Source organism: Choristoneura fumiferana, chromosome 23 (assembly GCF_025370935.1).
Source record: "Choristoneura fumiferana chromosome 23, NRCan_CFum_1, whole genome shotgun sequence".
Taxonomy (NCBI): Eukaryota; Metazoa; Arthropoda; class Insecta; order Lepidoptera; family Tortricidae; genus Choristoneura; species Choristoneura fumiferana.
The window spans coordinates 11,830,998-11,856,590 of NC_133494.1; the positions used below are offsets into that span (position 1 = coordinate 11,830,998).

Below are 25,593 nucleotides of genomic sequence, written 5' to 3' on the forward strand. Positions count from 1 at the left end.
TGTGTAGAGCAAGTTAGATAAGTGCTACTAACAGTTTTACTTCTTTTGACCCGACTTTTTTAGACTCTATGTATATAAAATAAGGCATTTTGGAACTTCTGCGAATGATATACAAAAAAGGGTCTAAAGGAATGAAACATTATTATGAATGTTAAATTATTGCTTATTTATTATTATTGTTTTACAAAAATCAGTTTGACTAATCCATTATAACATTTTGTTGCATTTTCATTCATTTTCGCTTTTGTGTCAGTCATTAGATAGAAATAAATTTAATGTGCTTAAAAGATGCTGCCAGCTTTATAACAATATGCAAAGACGGGAAACTGCTAATAGCTTATCTAACGTTTTATAAACACTTACGAATAATTGCTATGTTTATTCTAAAAGGGCCTGCCAGTATGAGGATGGCCGATTAATATTATATTGAAATGGCCGAACCTTAGCTCCGTTAAAAATATATTTAATAACTTACCATCCTCGATAACGATGCATTTATACTGACACGCCCCTGTTTTATTTCTCAGTTCTAGATTCTTTAGGTATGTACTTATATCTAGATAAAGACTACCTACCATACTTTGATATTACAATTTTATCAAAATAAAAAAGAAATAGTGCAGCACCCATAATTACAAACACTTTATCCCTCCTCATAACATTGGAGCGCAAAAACGGAGTTACCTAATTCCTATTCAAGTGGCATTATTGAAATACACAAAAAGATATATACAAATAAAAATGTGCATCACATTTTTCCACAATAAAAGCAAAAATGTTCCACCTAGGGAAATCTCAAGGCCCTTTTCGCTTGTATGGATTAGTTTTAGAGCAGCCTTGTCTTGGCCACAGAACTTTACCAAATCTGTTAGCTTTGTTAATAAAAGTTGTCGGTTTAGGCGCTCTGAATGTGCCCGTCGGCGACGTGAGTGAGCGCCGCGCCTTGCGGGAGAAACTCAAGTGCAAGAGCTTCCGGTGGTACCTCGAGAACATATACCCGGAGAGCCAAATGCCGCTCGACTATTACTATCTCGGAGAGGTGAGTGGTACTTTCTTAGTACTAGTTTTTTTTTTGCTGACTGTACTTGCATGGTCATCCAACTTGCATATGTATACCAAATTGCAAGTCAATCCGACTGAAAGTGGGTCAATTTGCAAAATTTGACCTAACAATAAGAACAAACAGAGCAATCTGCTAAACTTTTATTAAATATTTTTCAGATACGTAACGCGGAGACGTCCAATTGCTTGGACACACTGGGAGGCAAAGCGGGCCAGCCGCTCGGCATGGGATACTGCCACGGAATGGGTGGCAATCAGGTAAACATTTGCATTTAAACTCTACTCGTAAAATTAAAAAGGATAATAATGGTTTACTAATGTTTCGGCGGAAAACGTTTGGCAACCTGTTTCATTTCGCAACTTTTCATATCAGGATTTTTATAAAAGTAACCTAACCTAACCTAAGGGGTTCTACACGAGTTTGCGAAATGAAAAGTTGCGAAATGAAACAGGTTGCCAAACGTTACGTTGCGAAAAGGCAGTACTCTGATAATAATATGCCCAGCAGTGGCAACGCAGGAACAAAATTTAGGCTAGATACATTTTGTGAGAGCTAAAATAAAAACATAGATGTCGCTAGTGTCGCTGTTGGCTAGTAAAGAAAAAAAAGCAGGCTGAAATGTGAGGTGCATGGAAAAAAATTGTGTCTAGACTCCAGTCCAGTACTCCAGTGGTGGTGTAGAGGTTATAGCACGCAGCACGAATGAATGATATTAAGTCCTCATTTATCACTTAAATATTTGTTTACATCTCATTTTCTTTTCGTCATACTCACGTCACTTCAGAGAAGTCTCTTCGTTCCATTCTTCATACAAACGTAGTCCCGGTCTCATTTGAAAACTAGGCAACAGAAATAGATGAAATATTGTAAGTATGGACTAGACGTAATTTTATCTATGCCTGTGGTTTTTCAGATTTTCATATGTGTAATATCAGAATTACAGGAGCTCAAAAGTCGACAAAAAAAAGATGTTAACTTTGCACGAGAATTACAGACTAATTAAGCATTTTTACAAAAATCTAAAAAACCACAGGCATAGAAAATATAATGAATATCTTGATTGTAAAATATCATTGATTTCTGTGCTATACTTTTCGTATAATATGAGGACAACGAAACCCAAAATTCAACCGCCCAAATCTTGAAAAGCCTACAGCTATCTCGATATAAATTTCTCGGCAGGCATGGGGGGGACGGCTGCGAGCGCTTATGTCACGAGCGATAAAGACAGCAATATCCCAAACGAATACCTAACGCGGCCGCGCGGCTGGCAGGGAAACTTCTCTTAAGCAAGGGGCACTCTATAGAGCGACTTGTGGTGCAAGGAAGGGTCAATGGCAAGAGTCACGAGGACGTTCTCCTATGCGCTGGACTGACCAGATAAAAGGCCATACACCTCCTTACACTTGCGCCAGAGAGCCGACGGCCAGGGACGTGCTGCGCGACCACAACTGGCCCTATACTACGAAGTGTAAAATTCGAACTTCGTATGTTGCCTTTCCCGCTAACGCTTATATTATTTAAAACGAGAGTGATAGGGACGGCACGACACGAGCTTCGATTTGTGAATTTCGTAGTAACCCTCCTTGTCAAGTTAATAGGAAGATACATGTTCAATCTTGTTTGGTCTCTGTTTGACAGGTGTTCGCCTACACGAAGCGCAAGCAAGTGATGTCTGACGACAACTGCCTGGACGCGGCGCACCCGCGCGGTCCCATCAAACTGATCCGCTGCCACGGTATGCGCGGCAACCAGGAGTGGACTTACGACTCCAAGGTACGTAACAACGTACAGACTTATAAGTGAACAGGATATGGATGAAGGGAGGCGAGCTTTTGCCTCCGACTTTGTCCGCCAAGAATTAGTTAATCGCTACCCCACGCGAACTATGCAGCAAATATTCCGCGATGAAAACTATGCTGTCCTTTCCAGCGTCTCAAACTACTATCTCTATGAACAAACTTCATCTACTTAAATTGGATTAGCAGAGGTTAACAGACAAGTGAATATAGGTATACATTTTCGCATGCAGACCACATTTATAAGGATGATTAATTTGGTCGTTGTTATCCGACAGACGCGCACGATAAAGCACACCAACACGGGCATGTGTCTCGACAAGCCGGAGGCCAGCGACGTGTGGAAACCGGTGCTGCGTCCTTGCGACCACTCACGCGGCCAACAGTGGCTCATGCAGGTCGACTTCAAGTGGCAGGCGCGCCGCAACGCGCGTGAGCGGGACAGCTAGTCCCGCCCCGCCACCGCCTCCGCGCAGGTGAGCCAGTGTATACACACCGCGGCCAGCAGTGGCTCATGCAGGTCGACTTCAAGTGGCAGGCGTGCCGCAACGTGCGCGCGCGGGACAACTAGTCCGGCGCCCCCGCGCGCAGGTGAGCCAGTGTATACACTAGCAGTGGCTCATGCAGGTCGACTTCAAGTGGCAGGCCCGCAACGTGCGCGCGCAGGTGAGCCAATGTATACACTGCGGCCAGCAGTGAAACATGCAGGTCGACTTTATGTTTCAAGGGAGTTAGTTTCCAATTAAAAAACAATTATAAATTTGCTCGATTTGATTTATTGATTTTTGTGCTTGTTTCAGAATCAACAACGATAGACCATAACAGTCTTCCCCTCTCGTTAGATATCAGATTTTATTCCTTATTCCTATATCTGAAATTTTATATCTATTAGACGTATCGACATTTGTGAAGTCCTGTGAATTGTTGACAATACATAAAGTATGCTGTAATAAGTTGTATTTCCTATAAATATTGCTCAAACTTATGTATTCGTTTGTTGTGTTGTAGAGCGAGTTATTTTTGTATTATTTGGAATTTTATATTGATCTTTGCGGGTCGCAATGGGTCTCACATTATGTTGATGGTACTACCATTTTCTGATGGAAGTTCGTTTCTTATCTAAGTATTGTTTTTTATTGAAAATGAAATTATCTTTGTATTTGAACGATACTCTCTTTCATGACCAATAATTTTATTGCGAGCTCATGTCCTAGTTTTACTTAACATTTAAAGTTATATTATACACTTAATTTTAACAATGACTCATAATATTTAGTCGGATTTTTGTAATTCTGGTATTTGAATTTAGTTATGATAATCATCAAAATGGTTTCGGCTCGTAAAATCTACTTTCCCAAGATGTGCACTTTCTCTAAAGCTGCAGTGCTATCTCAAACAGTGCACTTCCAAGTGTAAAAAACTGCACTTTCTCAGATAGATACAGTTTGCCAGAAGCTATAATTTTATCAAAAGAGCCGTATTTGAATATATAATAAGACGGCTGAGTCAACGTTTGAAATGTAGGCGTTTTGGAAGTACTTTTTGAAGAAATGCTCTTATTGGGCAAGTGGTTTTACGAGCTTAAGCCAATAAAATGACCACTAATAAATTGTTAAAAAACTTGTTGGAACCTTTTCATCTAGGGCTACGTACCGATTGTTGTTGATAAAGCATGATATAAAATACAATAAAATTAATAAGATCATTCCGCGTTGTCCGATTCGAGCTGTCCAACTTTAACCGGACAATGCAGAACGCCTGAAAGATTTAGTTTTAGACTTTGTGTCCATTATTTTTCAAAGCGGTGCTAACGACTTTGCCACTAAGTATACTTATCCATAATGTTTCGTTTTATGTGTCGGTAAGGACGGCTAGTGGCACAATGTGCCATATCCATTGCCAGACAGCCTTAAGTTTGCCACTTTACTTTAGAAAATGATTAGTGAAGTTATGTTATTAACGGATTTTTTTAATTTCCGATGAGCTCCTTTTCTGATCGTACTTTGATAAGTAGGTACTTTGCAAAAATCTAACAGTGATCTAAATTGTTGTCCAGGAACTAGTAATCTTATAAGATTACCTATAGGTATTTCTGCTTTTTTTTTCGCTATTGTATGACTTATTGGAAATTCAATCATTTGAACCTTGATTTTTACATGCTTGCTTTTAATTTCGTATGTTTATATTTTTCTGACCGCTTCCCACGAACACTAATCTTGAGGTCTTGCATAATAACAACAGTTGGATTACTGTTAGGACAGCGTTTTAACTCGACGTATTAGACGAATGTTCGCGTTGCATCACTGAAAAACAAAACTAAAAAGATGCAATCTCGAATGAAGTCAAGTGCAACTTTTAGAGTAATGCTCATATGCCCTTTGAAGCCAAGTTTACATCTGCTGAGATGGATAAAAAAGCACTCATGGACAGTTTCCGGCAGGTATAAACTTTGTATAAGATAAGCGAAACTCGCGTCGAATTTTGAGGTTATGGTAATGTGTACACGGTCACCTATACTCGAGTTTGTTGTGATATCACGTCTCACAGAGTGTTATATTATAGCGTTTTCAATCATATATTTGTAGGTTTTTTCAAGTGTGAGATTGTTATAGATAAGGACATTAATGGACTATAATAAATAACGTGTGTTGTACAGGTGTGCAAAGATTTCTGGACGCTATTTACATTTTTGATTCTTATAACTTTGTATATCAGAATCAAAATAGAAGGTTTTTGCCTGAGATATGTACAGAAATCTTACATATGAAGAGATTATGTTCGTAAATATATAAAAAAACTGTTGCCTTGTTTTCATTAGGTCTCAAATAAATTCATGATATTGAATATGGAACTGTATAAATATTTTAGTGCATATCGCATTTAGAGTGAAAGGGCTTGGTGGAATTGCCTTCGTTATATTTTTCGTAACTAAAGTAGACGTTCTATTCTAGTTTAGTGGTAAATGTAGACTCAAGCTCACGTATTCCCCTATGTAATACTAATAATTTATCAAGATCGGGCCCTTAACAACGAAATTAAAATAGTTTTTCTATTGACTGTATTATAATAGCGATGTTATAGCGTCGATTTGTTCCATTTCGCTTTTAAAATAAGCTATGTAAGTTACGGCCAATCGAGGGCCATTTTTGTCCTCTCTTTGCCGAATTATAAGTAACGTTGCATTTTATTAATGTCCATATAATATTTATTTTAGTGTATTGCATCACAAAGTATAGATAGACCACTCGTAATGCAAAATGTTTGAGGACTTGTTTAGCTACAGTACCTAATGTGTAAACATTACAATTTGCTATTGTATTATTACTTCACATTCACTGTAATTTAGCAAGCCTCAAATACAAATAAATCAGTTTTTGCACGATAGCATATTTATTGACGCAGCATAACAGTTTGTTTTGTTGAAATTAAAATTATTATGTTGTATTTTTCTTATGAAACATATTATGAGTATATTAGAAAAGGATGTATTTTTTTGTAAATAAGTTGTTGTACGAGAATTCATCTAATTAAACTTTAGTAACAATAAACACAAGCAATGGGGGAGCATTTATATGAATTATTATTATACGTCGATGAAACGGCAACAATGATCTATAAACTAAAAAAATGTGTTGATAAACAAGAAAGGTTTTAATGATATCAATATCGATAATCTAAGTATTTAAATTTATATTCTATGTCATGGGAAAAAAGAAGCCGTTTTCAAGTAGAAACAAAGTGATGTCATTCCACATTTTACACTAGAATCTCACTGCAATATTCAGGTAAAATGATATTTAAGTGCCAAATTCTCCGTTTATTTTTAATAAATTATGAACACCATTCCAACTGAAGTTTAATAATCTTATATTGTGACTATTGAAATTAAATATTTGGACTGAATTTTATGATTTGTTTTATTTGTAGTTTTTGATGCCAAGCCACTAATTCAATAGGGAGGAAAACAATTTTTCTTTCATGTGTACACTAGGTTTTACCTTTATACCTAGGTTTCCCCTGTTCCACCTATTCCTACCAGGCTATCTCCACTGGTAGGGATATATGATTTTTTTTCCACCTGTCCCCACTTTTAGAAATAGGTGGAACCTATTTAGACGCTCTTGTTTTAGTGGGGATATGTGGAAATATTATGACTTTTTATCTCTACTGGTAGGGACAGTTACAGAAAATAATTTCACCATCTTGTAACCATGAAGTGTTTTCTTAAGTGTCACGATTTGTGCCATATTTAAGCATTTAAATTAAAATTTTGAGTTTGTAGTTTTTTTTCCTTTCGCATTAACCTTCCGTGTGCTGAATGTGAAAAAAACCTGCATTCTAGCCTCCTTTGTTTCAAATAATATTAATATATTGAGCAGCACAAAATTTGGCCCACTCCACATACAAAATTAATTACCTATTACTGCATACATTTAAGGACCAGATTTTCTGCCGCTCGGTATAATATTAATATTAGTAAGTATGAAGAGTGACCACTTTGGACAACAGAATAATAATATAATAACTAACGTGAACATCTGCGAAAACAGTGGAAGTGTGTTCAGAACTGCAAATAGACCTTACGTAAAAATTAAAATCAGGTATTATTATAATCATTTATTTATAAAACATTATTTTATACTTAATACTGCTAAACATCTATCTTACATCTATACAATCAGAACAAATTCAAACACACATAATACAATAATAAAATATGTATAATAAAACCTGTGTTCATGTAACCTGCCTGGTAAAGTGTGCCTTCAAAATGTTGTCGCACGCCTTGTGGATGTGGACAGAAATTTTAATAGCACTTGCGTATTGCACTATACAGCACTAAAACGTGCTTCAAAATATTATACAAGTAATATACAATGAATATACAGAAAGAAAAGAGTTAAACAAAGTCTTGGAGAAGTAAGTACGTTAGTGTCAACGTGCAGAACCGTCAAGTTCTTTCAAAGGATGCTTACTGTTATCGGTGGCTAACTGGAGAAACCCGTATTACTCGACGGCCTCACACATCTTGATACAGAAAAAATAATAAACTCGTTTGAATATTGTTACGTTTTAAATACCATCTAAAATTATAGTTAGAGCAAACACAGAAAAAAACTACGTGAATTGTTTCATCTGGCACGTTTCGTGCTAGTTTTGAAGGGAAGACATATCGAAGGCTCGTTGAGATCAATGATGCAAGAATGTTAATTCTACGGATGCCTCCTAGTAAAGTGTCTCTGCACTGCGCTGGTGCGAGTGACGTCACTGTGGTCCCTAGAGGTGGCGCGGCGGGCGCCGTCACTCGTGCGGCATGTCTTCTGGAAGCAGCCAGCTGTCCGTCTCCGCTCGCGCCAGCTGCTTCTTGAGACTGCAGTACAGCTTGATCAAAGAGTCCTGGAAAAACAAACAAGCCATGATAAGCAAATAAGATTTTGTAAAAAAAAAGTTTACTACAAGCTTTTGCTGTCCTTGCATTGTCATCTAAACTACATATCCGTGCCAAATTTTAAAGTCAATCCGATCGCCAAAAGTGTATCAAATTCGACTTGCAAGACTACCTTAATAAACATACACATTGCAATGCAAAAAAAGTTGTAAAATAATAACAGTGATGTACAATAATATATTCTGAAATTTATATTTGTTGCAGAGAAAACAATGTTGTGAAGTACATCAGCGTGAATTATAATTTTTTTACTTTTTTAGTTCGATTTCTGACTGTAAATCAGGCCTTCAAACAGTCCTCCTAGCGCCTAGACTCAGGTGATTTCGCAAATACTTAATACTTGTTTTTATTTTAATTATTTCAATTTGCGAACAGCGAATAAATATTACCTAATAAAAAAAAATTCAATGTTATTTTTTAATATTGGGTTTTCATTGCGCATGTCCTGAGAGTAACTGAAATAGGAATTGTCAGTGGCTCGTCGTGAACTTCTGAATCCACCGTTTAGCCCGACTGATAAATGTTGAACAGCCTTAGCCTAGAGGTAGTTCTGTGTACAAATTTTACTAAAACGCAAACTCTGTAAGCCTAGTGAAATCCCATTATAAATAATAACATGAATAATCGAACCAACTTTTTAAGTTGAAAAACCCTCAACATTATCATTTCAAAGTTCAATGTTTCAGAAATGGCTGAACCGATTTTAATCAAACATAGGGGTTAGGGATTAATTATTAAAATGGTCAAGTAACGTACCTTCTCGTTTTCTAACTGTATAACTTCTCTTTTCTGCCGAAGCTCCGGATCGTCCATCTGTTCTTCTAGCTCTGACTTATGCTTGCTCAGGTACGCTAATTCTGTTTGGATCTGTAATATAAACAAAAATATATCATTTCATATTACTCTTCAGGCAGAACATGCGAGCGAGTCAGTTATTTTAAGTATTAGGATTTGACGTACGGTTTTTAACCATTAATAAGGGGTCAGTTTGCCATAATGCACTAAACTCGCAATGAAAGGTGAGAAACATTTAAATGATCTGCAGTTTAGCTAAACAAAGAATACTTCTCGAAGGATACCGCAACAGGGAGGCTGTTGACATTCCTTATTCACTTTAGCATGCATCTTCGCTTCAGGCGTAATTGTGGTCAAACGCAAGGCTATTTTTTAGTATCATCATTATCATCCCAACCTGAGAGGGTTCGGGCTGTAGTTTGAATTGCTTCGCAGGTTTGTGCAGGTTTCCTCACGATGTTTTTCTTCACCGTAAAGCACATGGTAAATTTCAAATGTAATTTCGCACACACATACACATTTTCTTTTTCTTCGGCCAGCTTCACCTACTTGACCAGGTGATGGATAAAGTGGGTATCGTGACGTATCAGCTAGTCAAACAGCTGGCCGAGGACCGTGCGGAGTGGCGGTTACTCCACCGACATGAGCGCGTAGCTTCAGAAGAAGAAGAAAGCTAGGGGGCGCTTGGCCGAAACACTAAACCTGTAAGTGCGTCGCAAAATCCAGTCTTTTACAAACAAAAGATACCTTAAGATACTCCTGCGCCAGCTGCTTGTGCTCGTCGAATATACGCTTGGACTCCTCGTTGTTGAGGTCCGGCGATATGGGGCGCAAGTGAGAGTCCAGCATCATGTGCATGGAGTCCAGGGCGGGGTCGGGCTCCGGCGGCGCGCCGCCCGACGGGGAGCCGCTGCTGTTGCCTGCAACAACACAAGTACGCGGGTGAATATTCGAGCGTTTTGAACGGCCAATTAAATTTCATTACCATCCCACGTTTATTAGCACAACGGAAAGAAAAGTAGCAAGAATTTTGATCACGCTAGATTTAGTATAGGTTTCCTAAAAATGTAACCCTGAGTATTAGCTCTTTTGGCCGCCGTGATGGCCTAGTGGTTTGACCTACGGCCTCTCAAGCAGAGGATCGTGGGTTCAAACCCCGACTCGTACCTCTGAGTTTTTCGAAATTCATGTGCAAATTACATTTGAAATTACCACGAGCTTCGCGGTGAAGGAGAACATCGTGAGGAAACCTGTTCAAACCTGTGAAGCAATTCAATGGTGTGTGTGAAGTTCCCAATCTGCACTGGGCCCGCGTGGGAACTATGGCCCAAGCCATGCTGCGAGGTCTGTGCTCAACAGTGGGACGTATATAGGCTGGGATGATGATAACTAGCTATTTTAATAATACTTGCCGAAACGGTAATGACGAAAAAAAAAACGACGCAAAAAAGCTGAGTATTTACTCATCAGTATGCTGACTGGTGTATACAAAACGGTAACACGAAATTTTTTCAAGCAACAGGGGGTTCCTAAACTGTGCGTCGTGACGTGCATGAGCGTCGCGACACTTAGGCAGTAACAGTGGGGCGGAAGGGATGGCCCACCCGGAGCCTCCAGTCCCGGGAGGCCTCCAAATGTACCTACGTAAGTTCTCTTGATAAAGTCCTAATTCCTCAACGAGGCTGAAAATATCCATAGTGCTTCTAATACTTCTAATACTGGGAGCCTCATTCAGTTTTGCCACCCGGGGCCCCGAATGAGCTTAGTCCGGTGTCAAACAAAACATTTTGTTTGCAAAACATTTTTCGACTGCTTCCGAGTATCATATTGAGCTGAATTTTAGATTACTTATGTAAGTTCGGTGTCAATACAATAATTCGGTAGTGAAATTCTGGTGGTCCGCCCAAAATTGACACCGCATGACGGTAAGTAGTTTGGATGACAATGTCAGTAATCAACAAAAGTACAGTCAGCCATAAAAACTTGTATTAAAACTATTTTTATAACAAGAAAATTTCTTATTATGAAGAGACGCAATGGCGCATTTAACGTTAATGCAAATAGAAGGTAAATGCTATCGAGGTTTAGCTCTACCACAGTTGTATTTAGTGGGCTAAAAGCTAGGTCAAGCAGTTTGTTAGGCCGTGTGAAGCTTGCTATTGAGTGAGAGACATTATAGTTACCCAGAAGTGATATACTTCATATGCAAGTAGTAAGTTTCATTCAGTTGCCCTTTCCTATTACTGCATACAATTGAAGGCCAGATTGTTTGCCGCTCAGTAGGTATATGTTGTCCATTTCACTACTTTTAATTATGACTCACTGTGTTTATATAAAATTACTTATTCCGGGTGATAGTGCAAAATCATCTTAGTTTTATCGTAATTGCATGATTCATTCGTATAATTGATGTTTACTTATATATTGACGAAAAGAATTATGATTTCCCTACTAATCCGCAAACGGATTATTACGATGTAAAATAGTCTGTTCAATGGAAAGTGAGTAATTTCAGAGAATCAAGAATATCATCGATCAATTTGAAAACAAAATTTACGCATATTATCTAATACAAATATACCTTACATAAGCTGAAAAATGGTGTGATTTAGTATCAAATACAAATCAAGAAAATGCGTCTTTCGAATTTCAACTCATAGTGTTCAACCTTAAAGTATCACATATTTAACACAGAAAATTCAGGTTATGATGGGCTTACATACAAATATAAACAGAGCGCAAATGTATTAATATTTGCGCGTTAGCCACCTCACGTGCTGGCGTGAATCAGAGAGACGCAATTATAACAATTGGCGACTATAAGTAGGCAATACGAGAACAATCCATGTGTTTAGAGGAATCAGTCGTACTTCCACAGCAGGGTTAATACGTCAAGAGTTAAATTTACTTCGAGTTGCTGATGTCAGACGCTTCACCTAGATTTCTGCTTTCGGCGTGTGATTCTTTTCCCCACAAATAGATGGCAGCAGTGAACTAAGCAAGGCGACCGTCGATTTACTGTCAATTTTTATAGTTTAAGGATGGTTTGAATAGTTGTGACTAGTAAAAAACAACACTATTGTAAAGCAAGTCATAAACAACAGGATGTAACACTGTATTTTTGTAATACTTATAACGGGAATTAGATATTTTTTTTCAGTTTTCACTGTAAAATACTTTGCGACGAACGAAGAAGATGTTTATATGCAAGAGAAGAAGCACGCAAACGGCAACGGACAACGTAGTAGCATGGCGTCGCGTCAGGAAGAGCGGCGGAGGCGACGCGCGGCGAGTTTTCCGGGTAACACAGCCTCATATAGGCGAAGGCGAGGCGGGGGCGTCGAGTCGGAGCGACACTCACTGTAAAATATCCAACTACAGCTGACTGTGTCGGTGATGGTGGTGACGATGCCGCCGGAGGCGTCACACGCGTCGAGGCGCTCGATGCGTTCGAGGCGGCGCAGGCGCGCGGGCGCGGGCAGCGGGGTCATGGCGCGTCCTCTCGCGGAGACAGTGCGCCGAGCACTGCACGCCGCCGCGCCGCCCGCTCGAAATAATCGGCGGGAGAGCCGGGAGCGGGCGGTGCAACAAACAAACCGCCGCTATTCGCGGTGCGGTGAGTCAGCGACGTCAGCCGTAGCTAAATGCGGACACCGTGTGCTGCCCGCCCTTCGTGAGGTTTTCTGCCGTTTTCGCTGGCAGGGCGCGCGCGCAGCGCTCTCTGCAGCCGGTCGACGACCCGCGCCCACGCGCCTCTTGCACCCGGCACCGGCACCGAGCCCCATGCTCCTGCGCCACGCCATAACTGCTCTTTACTGATGGCTAGGGACTAGACTGCTACCATAACACGAAACCTAAACACAAACATCCGTAGAATTTAGAGCGTCTGTTTCGGAAGATCTGTGCCTGCAGATCGCACATGCTCTACAATACCAGGCAGGATGTCTGTTACTACGACGAGCCATATGTTGCTAACTGAAATCTAGAGCCGACACCGACACGTTTGAGGCAGTTGGTAGTGACAATCTACCTGTATTGCATAACATCAGCATGTACCTTATACATATAATTTATGGCTTTATTAAATAAATAAATAAAAAATATCGACGCGTCAAACAATGGTGAACTAAGCCAAAATTCCTTACATACGTTGACATAATTGATTACCGAGTTATGACGCAGATTATAATAGTTGATGTCGGATTGATGCATCGAGGTAGCGTCAACATGTTTACGGTGGGTAGCTATGACGAGCGGCCTATGCGCAGAGCAAGGGCCCGCGCGATTGCGGCATCGACGGCCCTTATTCATAGAACGAATGCACGACCACTGTATGAAAGGTGCAGTGCGCTAAAGTGTAGGACTGTAGTTATATAGACCAGTTAGAAAAACATTATTTTTTACAAGCTTTTATTTAGTTTCACCTGTCCTGTTGTCTGTCTGTCTGTATTCTAATCTTGCAAGTTAAATCCAATCAACTTCCACTAGTTGGATTGACCTGAAATTTGGCATACTTATGTAAATGCATGACAATATAATAATTTGGTAGTGACATCCTGGTAGTCCGGCCAAGATCGTCTCCACAGGAGGGAACTATTCAACGGTTAATGGCATCGACTTGAAACTTGGTATGTATGTACCTAAATGTAGTTTGGGTCAACAAAAAGTGCAGTCAGCAAAAAAAACTTATTAAAAATATTTTTTTTACCAAAAAACTTACTTTCAATAAATAAATAATTAATCCTTTAGATATGTTTAAGTTATATATGTATGTGTTATATGTTTCAGTATTTTTTTTTTATTTAAATATGTGTACCGATATTAATCATTTACAATCTACAAAAAATAGGAGAGTGGTAAAAGTTCGAAGCTTTTTTTATCGCTCCCGTCTTTGTAATGACATTGGCCTTTCCCTCAAACTAAAAATGCGACAAAAACGATTCATCAGATCCGATCTATACGTCAAAATTGTAATCGATTGATTTACGCATTACTTAGCAGAGATCTATTTCAACAATCAACCTCGTTGTTTCGCAACCACACGCGCAAGACAGCTACGTCTTTGCGACACAGGAATATGGGTTATAGGTGTATTTGAGTAACAAATAGGTTGTAGTTCAGCAGATTTTCTACCTAGAATTTAATAGCAAATGCACATAACGACGAATGTAAGTTTGGTACATTAACAGACGGGACCTAACAAATAGAACTTAATTGAAACCAAAATAACATTTAGGGAAAATAGACTACAATCATTTGAGAGAATTCTATTTCTTTGCTAATGACATGAGAAAAGTGAGGTAAGATTTGACGGCGTTGAGTGCATTTAGCCTAATTGATTTATGTAGACGATCATATAAATAAGTTTTGGCCCAGAATTACGTATGTAAGTACATACGTCATGAGGTAATATTAATAAATCATGAAATCATATTGCACGCAACGTTCACTTACGGCTAACATACTTCAGAATGCCCAAACGTTGCCTAGAACGTGTTGAAAGTTCGCCAATTCATCTTATTCTAGATTGCAATATCTTTAACTCAAAACAAAAACGTACAGCTGGCACATCAATAATCCGTGTAAAAGGGAAATTAAATAGGTAGCGGTATGAAGAAGTTAGTTAATTTTTATTTATTTAAAACTTCACTTTTAATTAAAAACAAATCTTGCTTTATTTTTACCCAGTTCAATATGCAACGCTATGACGACTTGAAATTTGGCACAAGTAAAGTCAACCAATTTAATTCCCTACCACAACCAAAGAACTTCATCACAGTGTCATTCACGTCATTTATGGGGTAAAAGCGAAAACTAGCCAGCCGCAAAAGGACGTGGCGAAACAATAAGAATTTCTTGTATGTAGCCCTTGTAGGAAGAACTATGGAACCCTAAAAATGAGAATCCTTGTCCTAAACGTTAACTGATTTTGATCAATTTTCGACATGTTGCCAGTAAAAATTTAATGAAGGTTTGTACATTAGATTTTATTTTTACATTAGGTTATATTTCTACACAAGGCTGTTAAAGTAGGTTTCTTATCTAATCAGTTTAGATACTTATTGTTTTTAATTTGCCTCACCTAAAATATCACGCAATATCACGCTTATACGTATGAAAAATAAACTTTAAAGGGACAGGGATCAAGAGACCGATATAAAAAGTAAGGTCATAAAAAGGATTAATTTTTATGTGTGACTCATGTAAAATTATAGATTTACTATGGTGTCATCAAGCGTCTAGCACGTGCCCTTAGAAAATAATGCACGACAGCGCCTCGTGCCAACTCCGCGCTTTAATAGCTCATTACACCCGTATAACTAACGCGGCTTAAAGACTGCTCTAAATAATCCGACACATAAATCTTAACGAACAGCGGAAGTGGAAGACGAGTTATTTGTTTTAAATTTCCGCAACTAGACCACATTGTTAACATCTCGACGCGTTATGACTGGGCGTTATTCTCGAAGCGTCGTTTATACTCTATCGCTTTACTGGTTTAAGAATATGCTCAGGTGATACATGTATTTATAATGAGCAATTAGCGCAAATGCGGCGTTAGAGGAGCGATAATTAACGAGTCTGAGGCGAAGACAGGGCGCGGTGTGCTGGGGTGCTGACGGACGGCTCGCGGCTCCCGCCGCCTGGATATGTATGACTAATACACGCTAAAATTTACGACTTCTAACTTCGATGAACCATAAAATTTAAACCGGGAACGGGAAATTTTACGCGTATTTTATTCTGGCACGGCCCAAACTTGGGACGAGAAAGCAACTAGATGCGTGATTTAGAAACAAATAGACATAAATTTAGAATGAGATGTGTCATTTGATAGACGGTAACTAATGTTAGTGACATAATTGAATTATAACGAGCGTCAGCAATGAGCGTCACATTTGACGAATCAGCTCAGGTGTCAGTCTCAGCCGTTTAGGAATCACGAGCTGAAACATGACAATGGATGGGAATCTGTGTTGGCAATCCCGGCACTCTTATCGCAGCGATCGCCCGCACCGCGATCGTTAGTGGATGCAAATACTTCGCAACAGACATTAATGGACTCTGGTGATATGTGACGGCTGTTGTTGCAGATAGGGCCAAACAAAACACACCTACTAGGTAAACAAGTTTTAGAAATGTTGCAAATAGAGCTGCTATTTTTCACCGGGCCAGATTGCGTAAACTAAAGGTTACTTTGTGGGTTTATAGGGACAACTTGATTTAATGGCGGGTCGAAAAATTACACAGGTCTGTCTTTCAGAGTGGCGTGTTCCGCGTATCTGTTCGTTCGGTAATCCAATAAATCTGGGTGTGAAGGAAACTTCTCTTTGATCGGTGGCGTTAATATGTTTTCGATTTGGCGTCGGGACGGGCCGCAGACCGCCCCGGTTGCGTCAGTCGCGCTGACATCTTGCGGAAACTGTCCAAGGCTCGACTAAAATTCTATAATCAACCTGATTTATAGTTACAGCCGTCCATCGGGGTAATGTCTACAGAATCGGTTAACGCTTCTCGACATTGAAGAGTTGCATGAGAGCTGGAGCGAGCAGACCATTCCCATGTTACACAATTTATTTCTACACTTGGTTTGAACTCATAATGCGGCTATCTCGTATTTTTTTGAAGAAAAATCAACACATGCCACGGGACTATAAACTAAAATGTAACAAAAAGAACAAAGCTAGGTTTTATTTTCGGTGGATAGGGTTGTTGGCACCTTTGATCGATGTTTTTTTTTGAAGGAGCTTTTATCTAAATATATGCCGAGATCTACGTATACTACACACCACCACATAACTACCCACTACTATTTATGACTTGAAAGAAAATAAATTTGAACAGGAAAACAACTTTCTAAGTCATAATAGTAATAGTGCACAAAAAAACAACGATCCGAAATGGAAGGGTAAATAATAAATTATCCAAATTAAAATACGTGCATTAACTCAGCGTCGATTGCCAAAACATGTTCAGAATGTCCAAACTTTTAATGTCGGGATCACGTTAGGCGGGTGACAGCGTGTTACGTCTCATCCAGCCATCGAAAAAACTCTGATTCACCGGAGACACTTTTATTCGGTACGGAAATATCTCCGACGCGAAATTAGGCGTCCTTGCGAACATTTTTAAAAGTAAATAAGGACAATAATACATGGGTAAATCAGTACAAAGCGGCCAACTTGAATGACTCGTGCGAAAAGCACGCAAGACGCTCCAATCGCACTGCCGTCAAGGGTTTGTTAGTACCTACCTAATCTATATTAAGAGGGGCATTATTTGGGTATGTGCTAGGAAAGAGGGCAGTTTACAATAGCTTGCCAAATTCACGGCGAAACTAGAACTGGGCCAGTCACCATTAATGTGCTATTTAACGTGATTGTTTCCAGATCACATCAAAGAATTGTTTGGATACGGATACAAAGCAGGAGCAAGGCACCGCGGCCGACGACGGCAGCTGACTGGAAGATTAAGACTAGCTAAATTAGCTTTTTATTACGGTTCTTCGTTTCAAAGTTCCAAAAACCCAAAATGTTCGAAACAAACTCGGCGTTCGTTCGGAGTTTGCGTAACAGATTTCTTTTAAACAAACCGAAGATCTTTGTTTAGCTTCGTATACTACAGCGAGTGGGCGAGGGGCCGAGTCGGAAGTGGATTAAAAGGCGAATTATAGCCGGTGGCGTCGTTAGTAGGGCATTTTATTACTGATGATGACATAATACCTACGACTATTCCTTAGCAATAATACATCATTGAATACTTGGACTTTTGGCTCGTCGTTTATCACTCGGGATTGTTCGTTTACCTTCAGTTTGACGACTAGCCCCGCCTAGTGGCGTTGCTCGTGAATATAAATACTACGATCTAATTGGGTAACCTAGTTGCATTAAAAACGAGCATTAAGAGTAAAAATCGTATCATTTCTTAATATTTTAAAGAACTTGTAGAAAGAAAACGAACGTAGATTTTTTTATCGCCAACTCTCCAAGTTCGATGCGAAGGGCAATCACAGTAAGTACTTTACAGATGTACGTAAAAGATAGAATAGTTCTCGCGTAGGCAATAGGAAGTAATACAAAAGCTATTGGCAAAGGTGGCGTTGTGAAATAGCGCGGCTGAGTCACGAGGGTATTTGAGGCGCGAGCGACCAGCCCCTTCGGCGAATGCTTGCTCGTTTACACGCTATCAAATATTCAATTAAATATATAACAAATTATGGCTTTTTCTCATGTAAACGGTATCATCAAACTAATGGCATTGTTTCCCATTGCCTGTCTTAAAGCTGCCAATCCCCAAACCCCAATCCTCTTTAAGAGCTCTACATGTTTGAGTTATTTGTAATTTTTCTTGAAGCAAACAAAATAAATTAGAACAGGAGGCAAGGAAGTGCATGTTTCTCACGTAAGGTTATTTTAGGTTGGTGTGTTGACTCCTTTTTTTAAATTAGTAGCAAATATTATATTTAAGGGACATTTGACACCAATTGACCTAGTCCCAAACTAAGCAAAGCTTGTACTATGGATACTAGGCAGCGGATAAACATACGTCTATAGATAAATGGGTCAATCAACTATTTTACCGACACTTTGGGCGTCTCCTGCGTTACCAAAATTGTCTCTGGCGTTACCAATAAAAATCGTACTTCCAACAAGATATTTCATGGTTTAATAGGTTGAACTTACGTAGGATGGCATGTATTCATGTACACCATCTATTAAATAACAGAAAAAACATACTTACTTACAAAAATCTGCAAGTGTTTGAAAAATGTCGCGGAGAGATTAGTGTAGATAAAAAAGTTGATTGGCCCAAATACTTACATACTTAAATATAGATGTAGTGATCAACCTTAAGTCAATGTCATAAAGACTTAGTCATGGAAAAACTTTTCTCACTTTAACTGTACATATTAAACATCCAAGACCCGAGAACAAAGATTCGTATTGTTCATACAAATATCTGCCCCGGCCAGGGATCGAACCCGATGTGTGTTTCGATTGGGTCCAAATTAAAGTTAATTTATTTTATAATATAATATTTAGACAAATCGGCTACAATGAAAACTTGTTAACATAGTAGTACGCGTCAGAGCTAAATAGCGTACTAAACCGCATTTCGAATGTGCAAGGTGGATAGCAAAATACACGAGAAAACCTGGCACATGCCACAAAGTACTTGTGTAAAGTATTTGTTTGAGTGACAAGGACTAGTGTGAGGCGATTACGCGCGAGGAGAGGTAATAGAGGACCGACATAACACCGGTTAGCGTAAACGTAAGCCCGCGGTAAGCGCCGCGGCCGGCAGTGACGCAGGCGCGAGCCCCGACCTACTTATGTCGTCGAAAAAATCAGCAGATGTTCAACTTTGAGGCGGGATATATCGAGCGGGGCAGAATGTGTTGTTCCGAATAGAAATAAACTTGTCACATATTTTGATTGTATCTAGAGCGGGCGGTTAGTCATGTCGCGGAGCCGATGCCAACGGCCCGGCCGTGCCTGCGAGTGCGCACCACAGCAGCTATAAAGGCAAGGCAACGGTTCCAGACCGGGCTGCTGAATCATGGCGGCCATTGGCGGCCGGCACCGGCCAGGCGCCGTCTGCAAAATGTCTCTACAATAATCCTTCACGACTCTCCATCTGATGTTTATTGCGACAACAAAAGAATGTACTTACTAACAAATCCCGCTTAATATCGTGTTAAAGTGGGATTTGACGCAATAAAAAAGTTTCGCTTTCGCTCCACCGCGCTGGAAAATACAAGCAAATAAAAGCCGTGGTAATTTGCTATAATTGTTTAACAGAAATACACCACCATTATCATTGCAGCCTACGCTCACTACGAATAAACTCGCGCGCACGTGCTCGTGCGCTGTTACATTTCAACAAACAGTTCTTTTAGAGTTCCCTTGAAATAGAAGTGCGCGAGCTCGGTACTCAGCGCATGATAACAGTTACGTAAACATAATTATTTTTGTATCATCAAAGAGGGATATTTTATTAGCACCGCTTTGAGATGTCGCTACAATAAAGAGTTAACAATGGGAATAAATTTAGACCGGTCGTAATATTGGACAGCGGCCGAGCAAGGAGCGGGGAGGTGTCGGTTGCCATAGGCAGTGGCGGTGGCCGGGATTAATCTAGCTCGTATATTTAATTGTTTACATCTGCGGTGCACGCGAGCCCTACCGCGCATCGTAAAATAATTAGCGGTGATTCATCTGCGCGCCGAAAGCCGCTCGCCGCTCGATCGCGCTAGGTGCGGGCTTTTGGCATGGCCTTATGACAGCCGATTATTCCGCTGTCGGCGATCGTTAGTGCAGATTACTTTACTGCGGCTGGATGTCAATATTTTTCTCATCTCCCCAGTAGCAGCATTCGTAAAAAATAGGCAATCTCACAAGTCAATAAGATCATGGCAGCTTTCAAGTTCAGGATAAATTTTTAAAAATATCAATGATAATTTGTCTCGTTCTTCAATTTAAGGAACGAAAAAATATCATTTGCATATTTGGCTCTATATTTAAAACAACAATGACAAAAATATAATTTTCTCTTCTCCTGTTTTCAAAAAAAAAAAAGACAATGAACTTGAAAATATTAAGAAGCAGAAATTGAAAACTACCTATAACACAATAACACAAGACATAAATGTAGGCACGCGTTTTACCTACGCAACCATTTACCTAAAAAGGCTAAGAGATATTTAATGTTTAATTATAGACACCTATATCACTACCAATTTCATTCCATGATGCCAGACGTGCCCGGCAGCAGCAAATAGCCACTTGTGAATAATATCGTATCATAAGTAGATACCTACTTTGTATAAGGGGTGAGGTATACCAATGCCAAAATGCATTCAGCAATGGTAAGTGTATACGGACGAAAAAATTTCAGAAGGGGCAAATATTGCAGACAAATTCAGACTTTTATAACAGCACACTTTTTGGTTCTTTTAGATGATATATTGATTGTAGGTATCTAAGTAAGTATATCGTTGTGTCTATTAACTAATCGTATAACGTTATCATACATTTACTAACGTTGTTGACATTACAAGTTTCTTTTTTATATATTTGCATTTAATTTTATAACTTTACAACAAAACTGTGTTAGTTTTTCTGCGGAGTCGAATATAATTGAAAACTGCTTTTCATATCTACCAGAACGCATGTTATGTATGCTATGTATGATGCTGTTGTTTATTTTGCAATGTATACGATATTTTTGGTCTAATGACTACGAAGCTTGAGATGTGTCTATTTGTATGCTAATATGTATTTAAGTATGTATCTATATGTTGCTTAGTACGTTTTGCTAAGCTTAACTAGGTCACGTGACATTTATTTATTTATTTATACGATAAGGATTAGGTACATATAAAACTCTAAAACCATAAAATACTATGAATAGTCAACTTTGGCAAGTGTACTAAGTTTGCGAAATTAAGAAATTATCATGTTACATGGATGAGGAAGAGCATTTTGGCGAGAAATAATACTTTAATATAATTAAGCCGTTAAGCGACCTTGAGTCGTTATTTATTATATAAAAGGCAAACCACTTTTAGTTCATCTTAGTTTTTTGCTATAGTTATGATATGACTAACCTTCTGAAATTTAATATGGCCAGAGAAATATAACTATGTATGCTAATTGAATGTTTATATGAGTAGGTTGGTATATGGAGGAGGCCTATGTCCTACAGGACAGTGGACGTCCTACGGCTGATATTATGACGATGAGAAGGTTGAAAAAAGTAATTACTTCAAGATGGCAGACTAGCTAGAGCCTACAGAGTGTTGTCTATAGGTAGGTAATGATCTCGGTATGTAAGTTTCTACTGCAGGGCACAGATCTCCTCTCAGGATGAGAGGATTTGGGCCGTAGTTCCTACACGAGCCCAGTGCGGATTGGGAACACGATGGATTTCCATCACCGTAAAGCACATGCTAAATTTCAAACGTAATTTCGCACATAAATTCCGAAAAACTCAATTACAGAACATGACGATTTCTTAGACTATAGGCAATAATAATTAAAATAACTTAATGTTAAAAAGTTTCGGGACTTGCAGAAAATAGCCGTTTCAGTTGAACATCAGAGTCAATCGATATAACATCGCGATCATCCACATAGATGTACCGAACGGTAATAGACTAGTTGCAGCGAATCGCGCGACGCATGAACTTGGACACAACCCCTGTCACGGATGTCAACAAACTAACGTAGTCGTTCACCACTCCGCAACGTGAACAACAATTGGGTAGTTTCCTTGGTTAAAAAAATATTATTATATTTAGTCCGTCAATTAGATTATCAGAAAATATTACACTTATTTTTTTTGACAATCAAACAAACTTTGTTTTCAACTGACAACAGATCGTTTTTTTGCCGGACTTGCGGTGTTGCATGGCTTATTCGCCGGACCAGGGTCCGGTGCATGTACATACATTCATTGTAAGCCATACAACACCGCAAGTTCAGTAAAAACCGGCTAAGAGCGTGTCGGACACGCCCGGAATAGGGTTCCGTAGGCATTACGAAAAAAATAAGAAATATTATTCTAAGGATTTTGTATTTTGTACGGAATATTCCAAGTTTAGGTATATTTTATACCTTAGGCTGCTATTTACGCTTAAACTACTAATAATTCTCAAGAAAACTTAACCGTTATAGTTTTCCTTGTAAGTTTGATATACTGACTACGATCCTGAATTTTTTCAAAATTTTCCACGCACCGGTTTAGATTTTAGAAGGGGGGAGGGACGCTCAATTTTAATGAATATTTGCACTTTAAAGTTGAATATTTTGCAAACAGATCACTGAATCGAAAAATCGTTTTAGCAACCCCCTAATGGTTTAAAAAAAACCTATCTAACAATACCCCACACTAGAAGGTTGGATGAGAAAAAAAAATCACCCCCACTTTACGTCTATGGGAGGCACTCTAAAAAAATTTTTATTTTTATTTTTTGTTGTACCATTTTGTCGGCAGTTTATATATATATATATATATATTCGTGCAAAATTACAGCTTTCTAGCATTGATAGTTCCTGAGAAAAGCCGCGAACGGACGGACAGACAGACAGACAGACATGGCGAAACTATAAGGGTTCTGTTTTTGCCATTTTGGCTACGGAACCCTAAAAAACCGGTCCGTTGTCCGGTGAAAACAACGGACGTCTACAAGCGGCCTGAGACGTTTGCCTGTGACGTCACTCTATGCTAAAAAATGCCGCACGGCGTGACGTTACACGAAACTTTAACTGGCTATAACTTCATAATTTATTGTTTAATTGACATAAGAAAAAATACGTGACCAATATTTTCTGATAACTTCACACTTATTCGAATTTTTTAGAAGACTTTTTTAGAATGCGCGTTGCGCAGTTTTAATGTAAGAAACAAGAATGATCGCCTGTCAATAAATAGTAAACATTAACAGCCTTATTCATAAAAAATCCTTAATTGAGGTTTGATCGGTCTGTTACTTAGCAGACTGATTAAGCTTGTCAGACGGTTGTCAAGAAGTATGATTCATAAACGCTTGCTAGCAGTCTGCTAGTTGTTGAGCTGCTGATAGACGGATTGGACGCGTTATGTTGGCCATCTTGACAAATCAAAGAAAAAAAATGGACTCATCGATAATAAAAAAAAATTGACAGCAATGACAGCAAATTAGCAGGAAAAAAAAAATCATTTCCGATCCGCATGTTTATGTTGTACCTAAGTGCAAAAAGCCGTAATTATGTTAATCATCTATTTTTTTTCATATTTACAGTAATAAATACCTAATTTAGAGGATTTTTAAATACAAATTCCTGAAAATGAATTTTCCTGTTTTTTTTTTAATCTGCGTAACCCTCCCTTCACTAAAAATATCTTCGGTATGGTTTTTTGCTCTTGTCAAAGTCAGCTGTTCAAACTTGTGGCGGCCATTTTGCGACTTAGCAGGGAGATAAAGGAGGGTCTACGGTCCTCTAACTTTAGCAGAGCCTTGATCGACTGATTAGCGCTAACAGACGTTTATGAATCATGTTTTTTAGCATCGGCCTTCAAGCCTTCTTGAATAAAAAAAAATAGAAATACATACAGTAAAGAGTAAAACTTACATTAAGGTGCAACATTCACCTGAAGGTTGTCGCGTATAACGAGATAGGTAATGATATTGTAAACATCTTTCGGGTCGTAGATAGAAAGAACATTTGATCATAACACGTGTATGTACTTTTGATTAAATCTCAATTTAAAAATCCTCCCTCGTCCTATTCGGCCCGATACAAAACACGTTACTTAGGCAAAAAGACCCCTAACTTTTGGATTAAAAATCACGAATAAATACGTATGATCGCACGTTACATGAGTAATGACTAAATTTATGATATTAAGCTTTTCCACCGTACCTAAACCTAACTAAAGTATTTTGATTCATGATTCATATTTTGAAGATGTAAATCGAATTTACAACACGGATTTCAAGTTAAATGCAACCTACTTTCAGAGCTTAAGTGATGAAAAAATAGATTACTTTCTATCTGAATTTCCCTTGAGATAACGCGAAAATGTAGGCAACCTGGTGGGAATCAAGTTGTTACGGCGCCACACCACTGTAAGGTTGTCAGGCTTGCCCTCCTTCGGAACCTTCAGACCTTTCAAAGCATAGGACGCTGACATTTACTAGTAATTATGCTACGAGTATATTCCACAAGCCACGTGAGAGACCAAATAAGTGATAATGAAACTTCGTCTTTTTCAAGCATAAAATTCTGCTGGAATCCTAACACTAGATCTGATCTCTAGATTTAGGGGCTGTTACACCATCCATTGATTAGTGGTCTCTATTTGTTTTGTTCGAATAGACGGAGAAGGCATCACATTTAACTGTCAGTTAACACTAATCAATGGATGGTGAAACAGCCCCTTAAGCTCCAAAATATACCTCTAGATCTGAGTAGGTATATACCAACTGCTTGTATAGTTTTTATTTAACTCGCAATAATGTTTCTATGTTACTTAAAAAATTAATATGCTATCCGCCACAAACCTTGCAAGTGAATTTTGATCCAATTCCAGCGGTCAGATTGTCTTGTAGTTTGGTGCGTGTATAGAATAGAGCTCCGTTTAAAAAATAGATAATAAGGAGCAAAATACTAGCAAGCAATGGAAGTTAGGAACTGTAACTGGTGGCTGAAATTATACGATTTAATACAGATTGCGATTCCGGTTCTTGTTTGATTGTAGGTTCTTGGGATCATAATCATGTTAAAGAGACTCAATGTAGCATAATAAATGAGACGAAAACAAAAAAAAAACCATTTGCAAGCGTAAAATTCTTGTAGAAAAATAAGTCCTTGCAAAGACAGTATAGAGTCGGAACCAGGAATACGTCAGTTCGTAACAAAGTAAACCTCACAATGTTAGCACAGGAAACGATTTGTGGAAATCTATGCGACGGAAACGGACGTTAAGTTAAACTTTTGATA

The 25,593-nt window shown here is 38.8% G+C and overlaps 2 protein-coding genes across 3 annotated transcripts in view; one reads left to right on the forward strand and one right to left on the reverse strand.

Moving 5' to 3' along the window:
* Pgant5 (polypeptide N-acetylgalactosaminyltransferase 5) overlaps positions 1–6,770 on the forward strand; it is a 37,448-nt gene extending 30,678 nt beyond the window's left edge. For both annotated transcript variants that reach the window (XM_074105505.1, XM_074105506.1), the window contains exons 9-13: positions 900–1,039; positions 1,222–1,320; positions 2,705–2,839; positions 3,141–3,338; positions 3,663–6,770. In XM_074105505.1, the coding sequence (XP_073961606.1) occupies positions 900–1,039; positions 1,222–1,320; positions 2,705–2,839; positions 3,141–3,311 (545 nt within the window). In that variant the 3' untranslated portion in view covers positions 3,312–3,338; positions 3,663–6,770. The remainder of the gene's footprint in view (positions 1–899; positions 1,040–1,221; positions 1,321–2,704; positions 2,840–3,140; positions 3,339–3,662) is intronic.
* A 696-nt stretch (positions 6,771–7,466) lies between these two features.
* The window catches only part of Tak1 (TGF-beta activated kinase 1), a 34,794-nt gene continuing 16,667 nt past the window's right edge, over positions 7,467–25,593 (reverse strand). The window contains exons 8-10 of the mRNA XM_074105153.1: positions 9,854–10,026; positions 9,068–9,178; positions 7,467–8,259 (exon numbers count right to left, since the gene is read on the reverse strand). Coding sequence (XP_073961254.1) covers positions 8,164–8,259; positions 9,068–9,178; positions 9,854–10,026 — 380 coding nt within the window. The 3' untranslated portion in view covers positions 7,467–8,163. The remainder of the gene's footprint in view (positions 8,260–9,067; positions 9,179–9,853; positions 10,027–25,593) is intronic.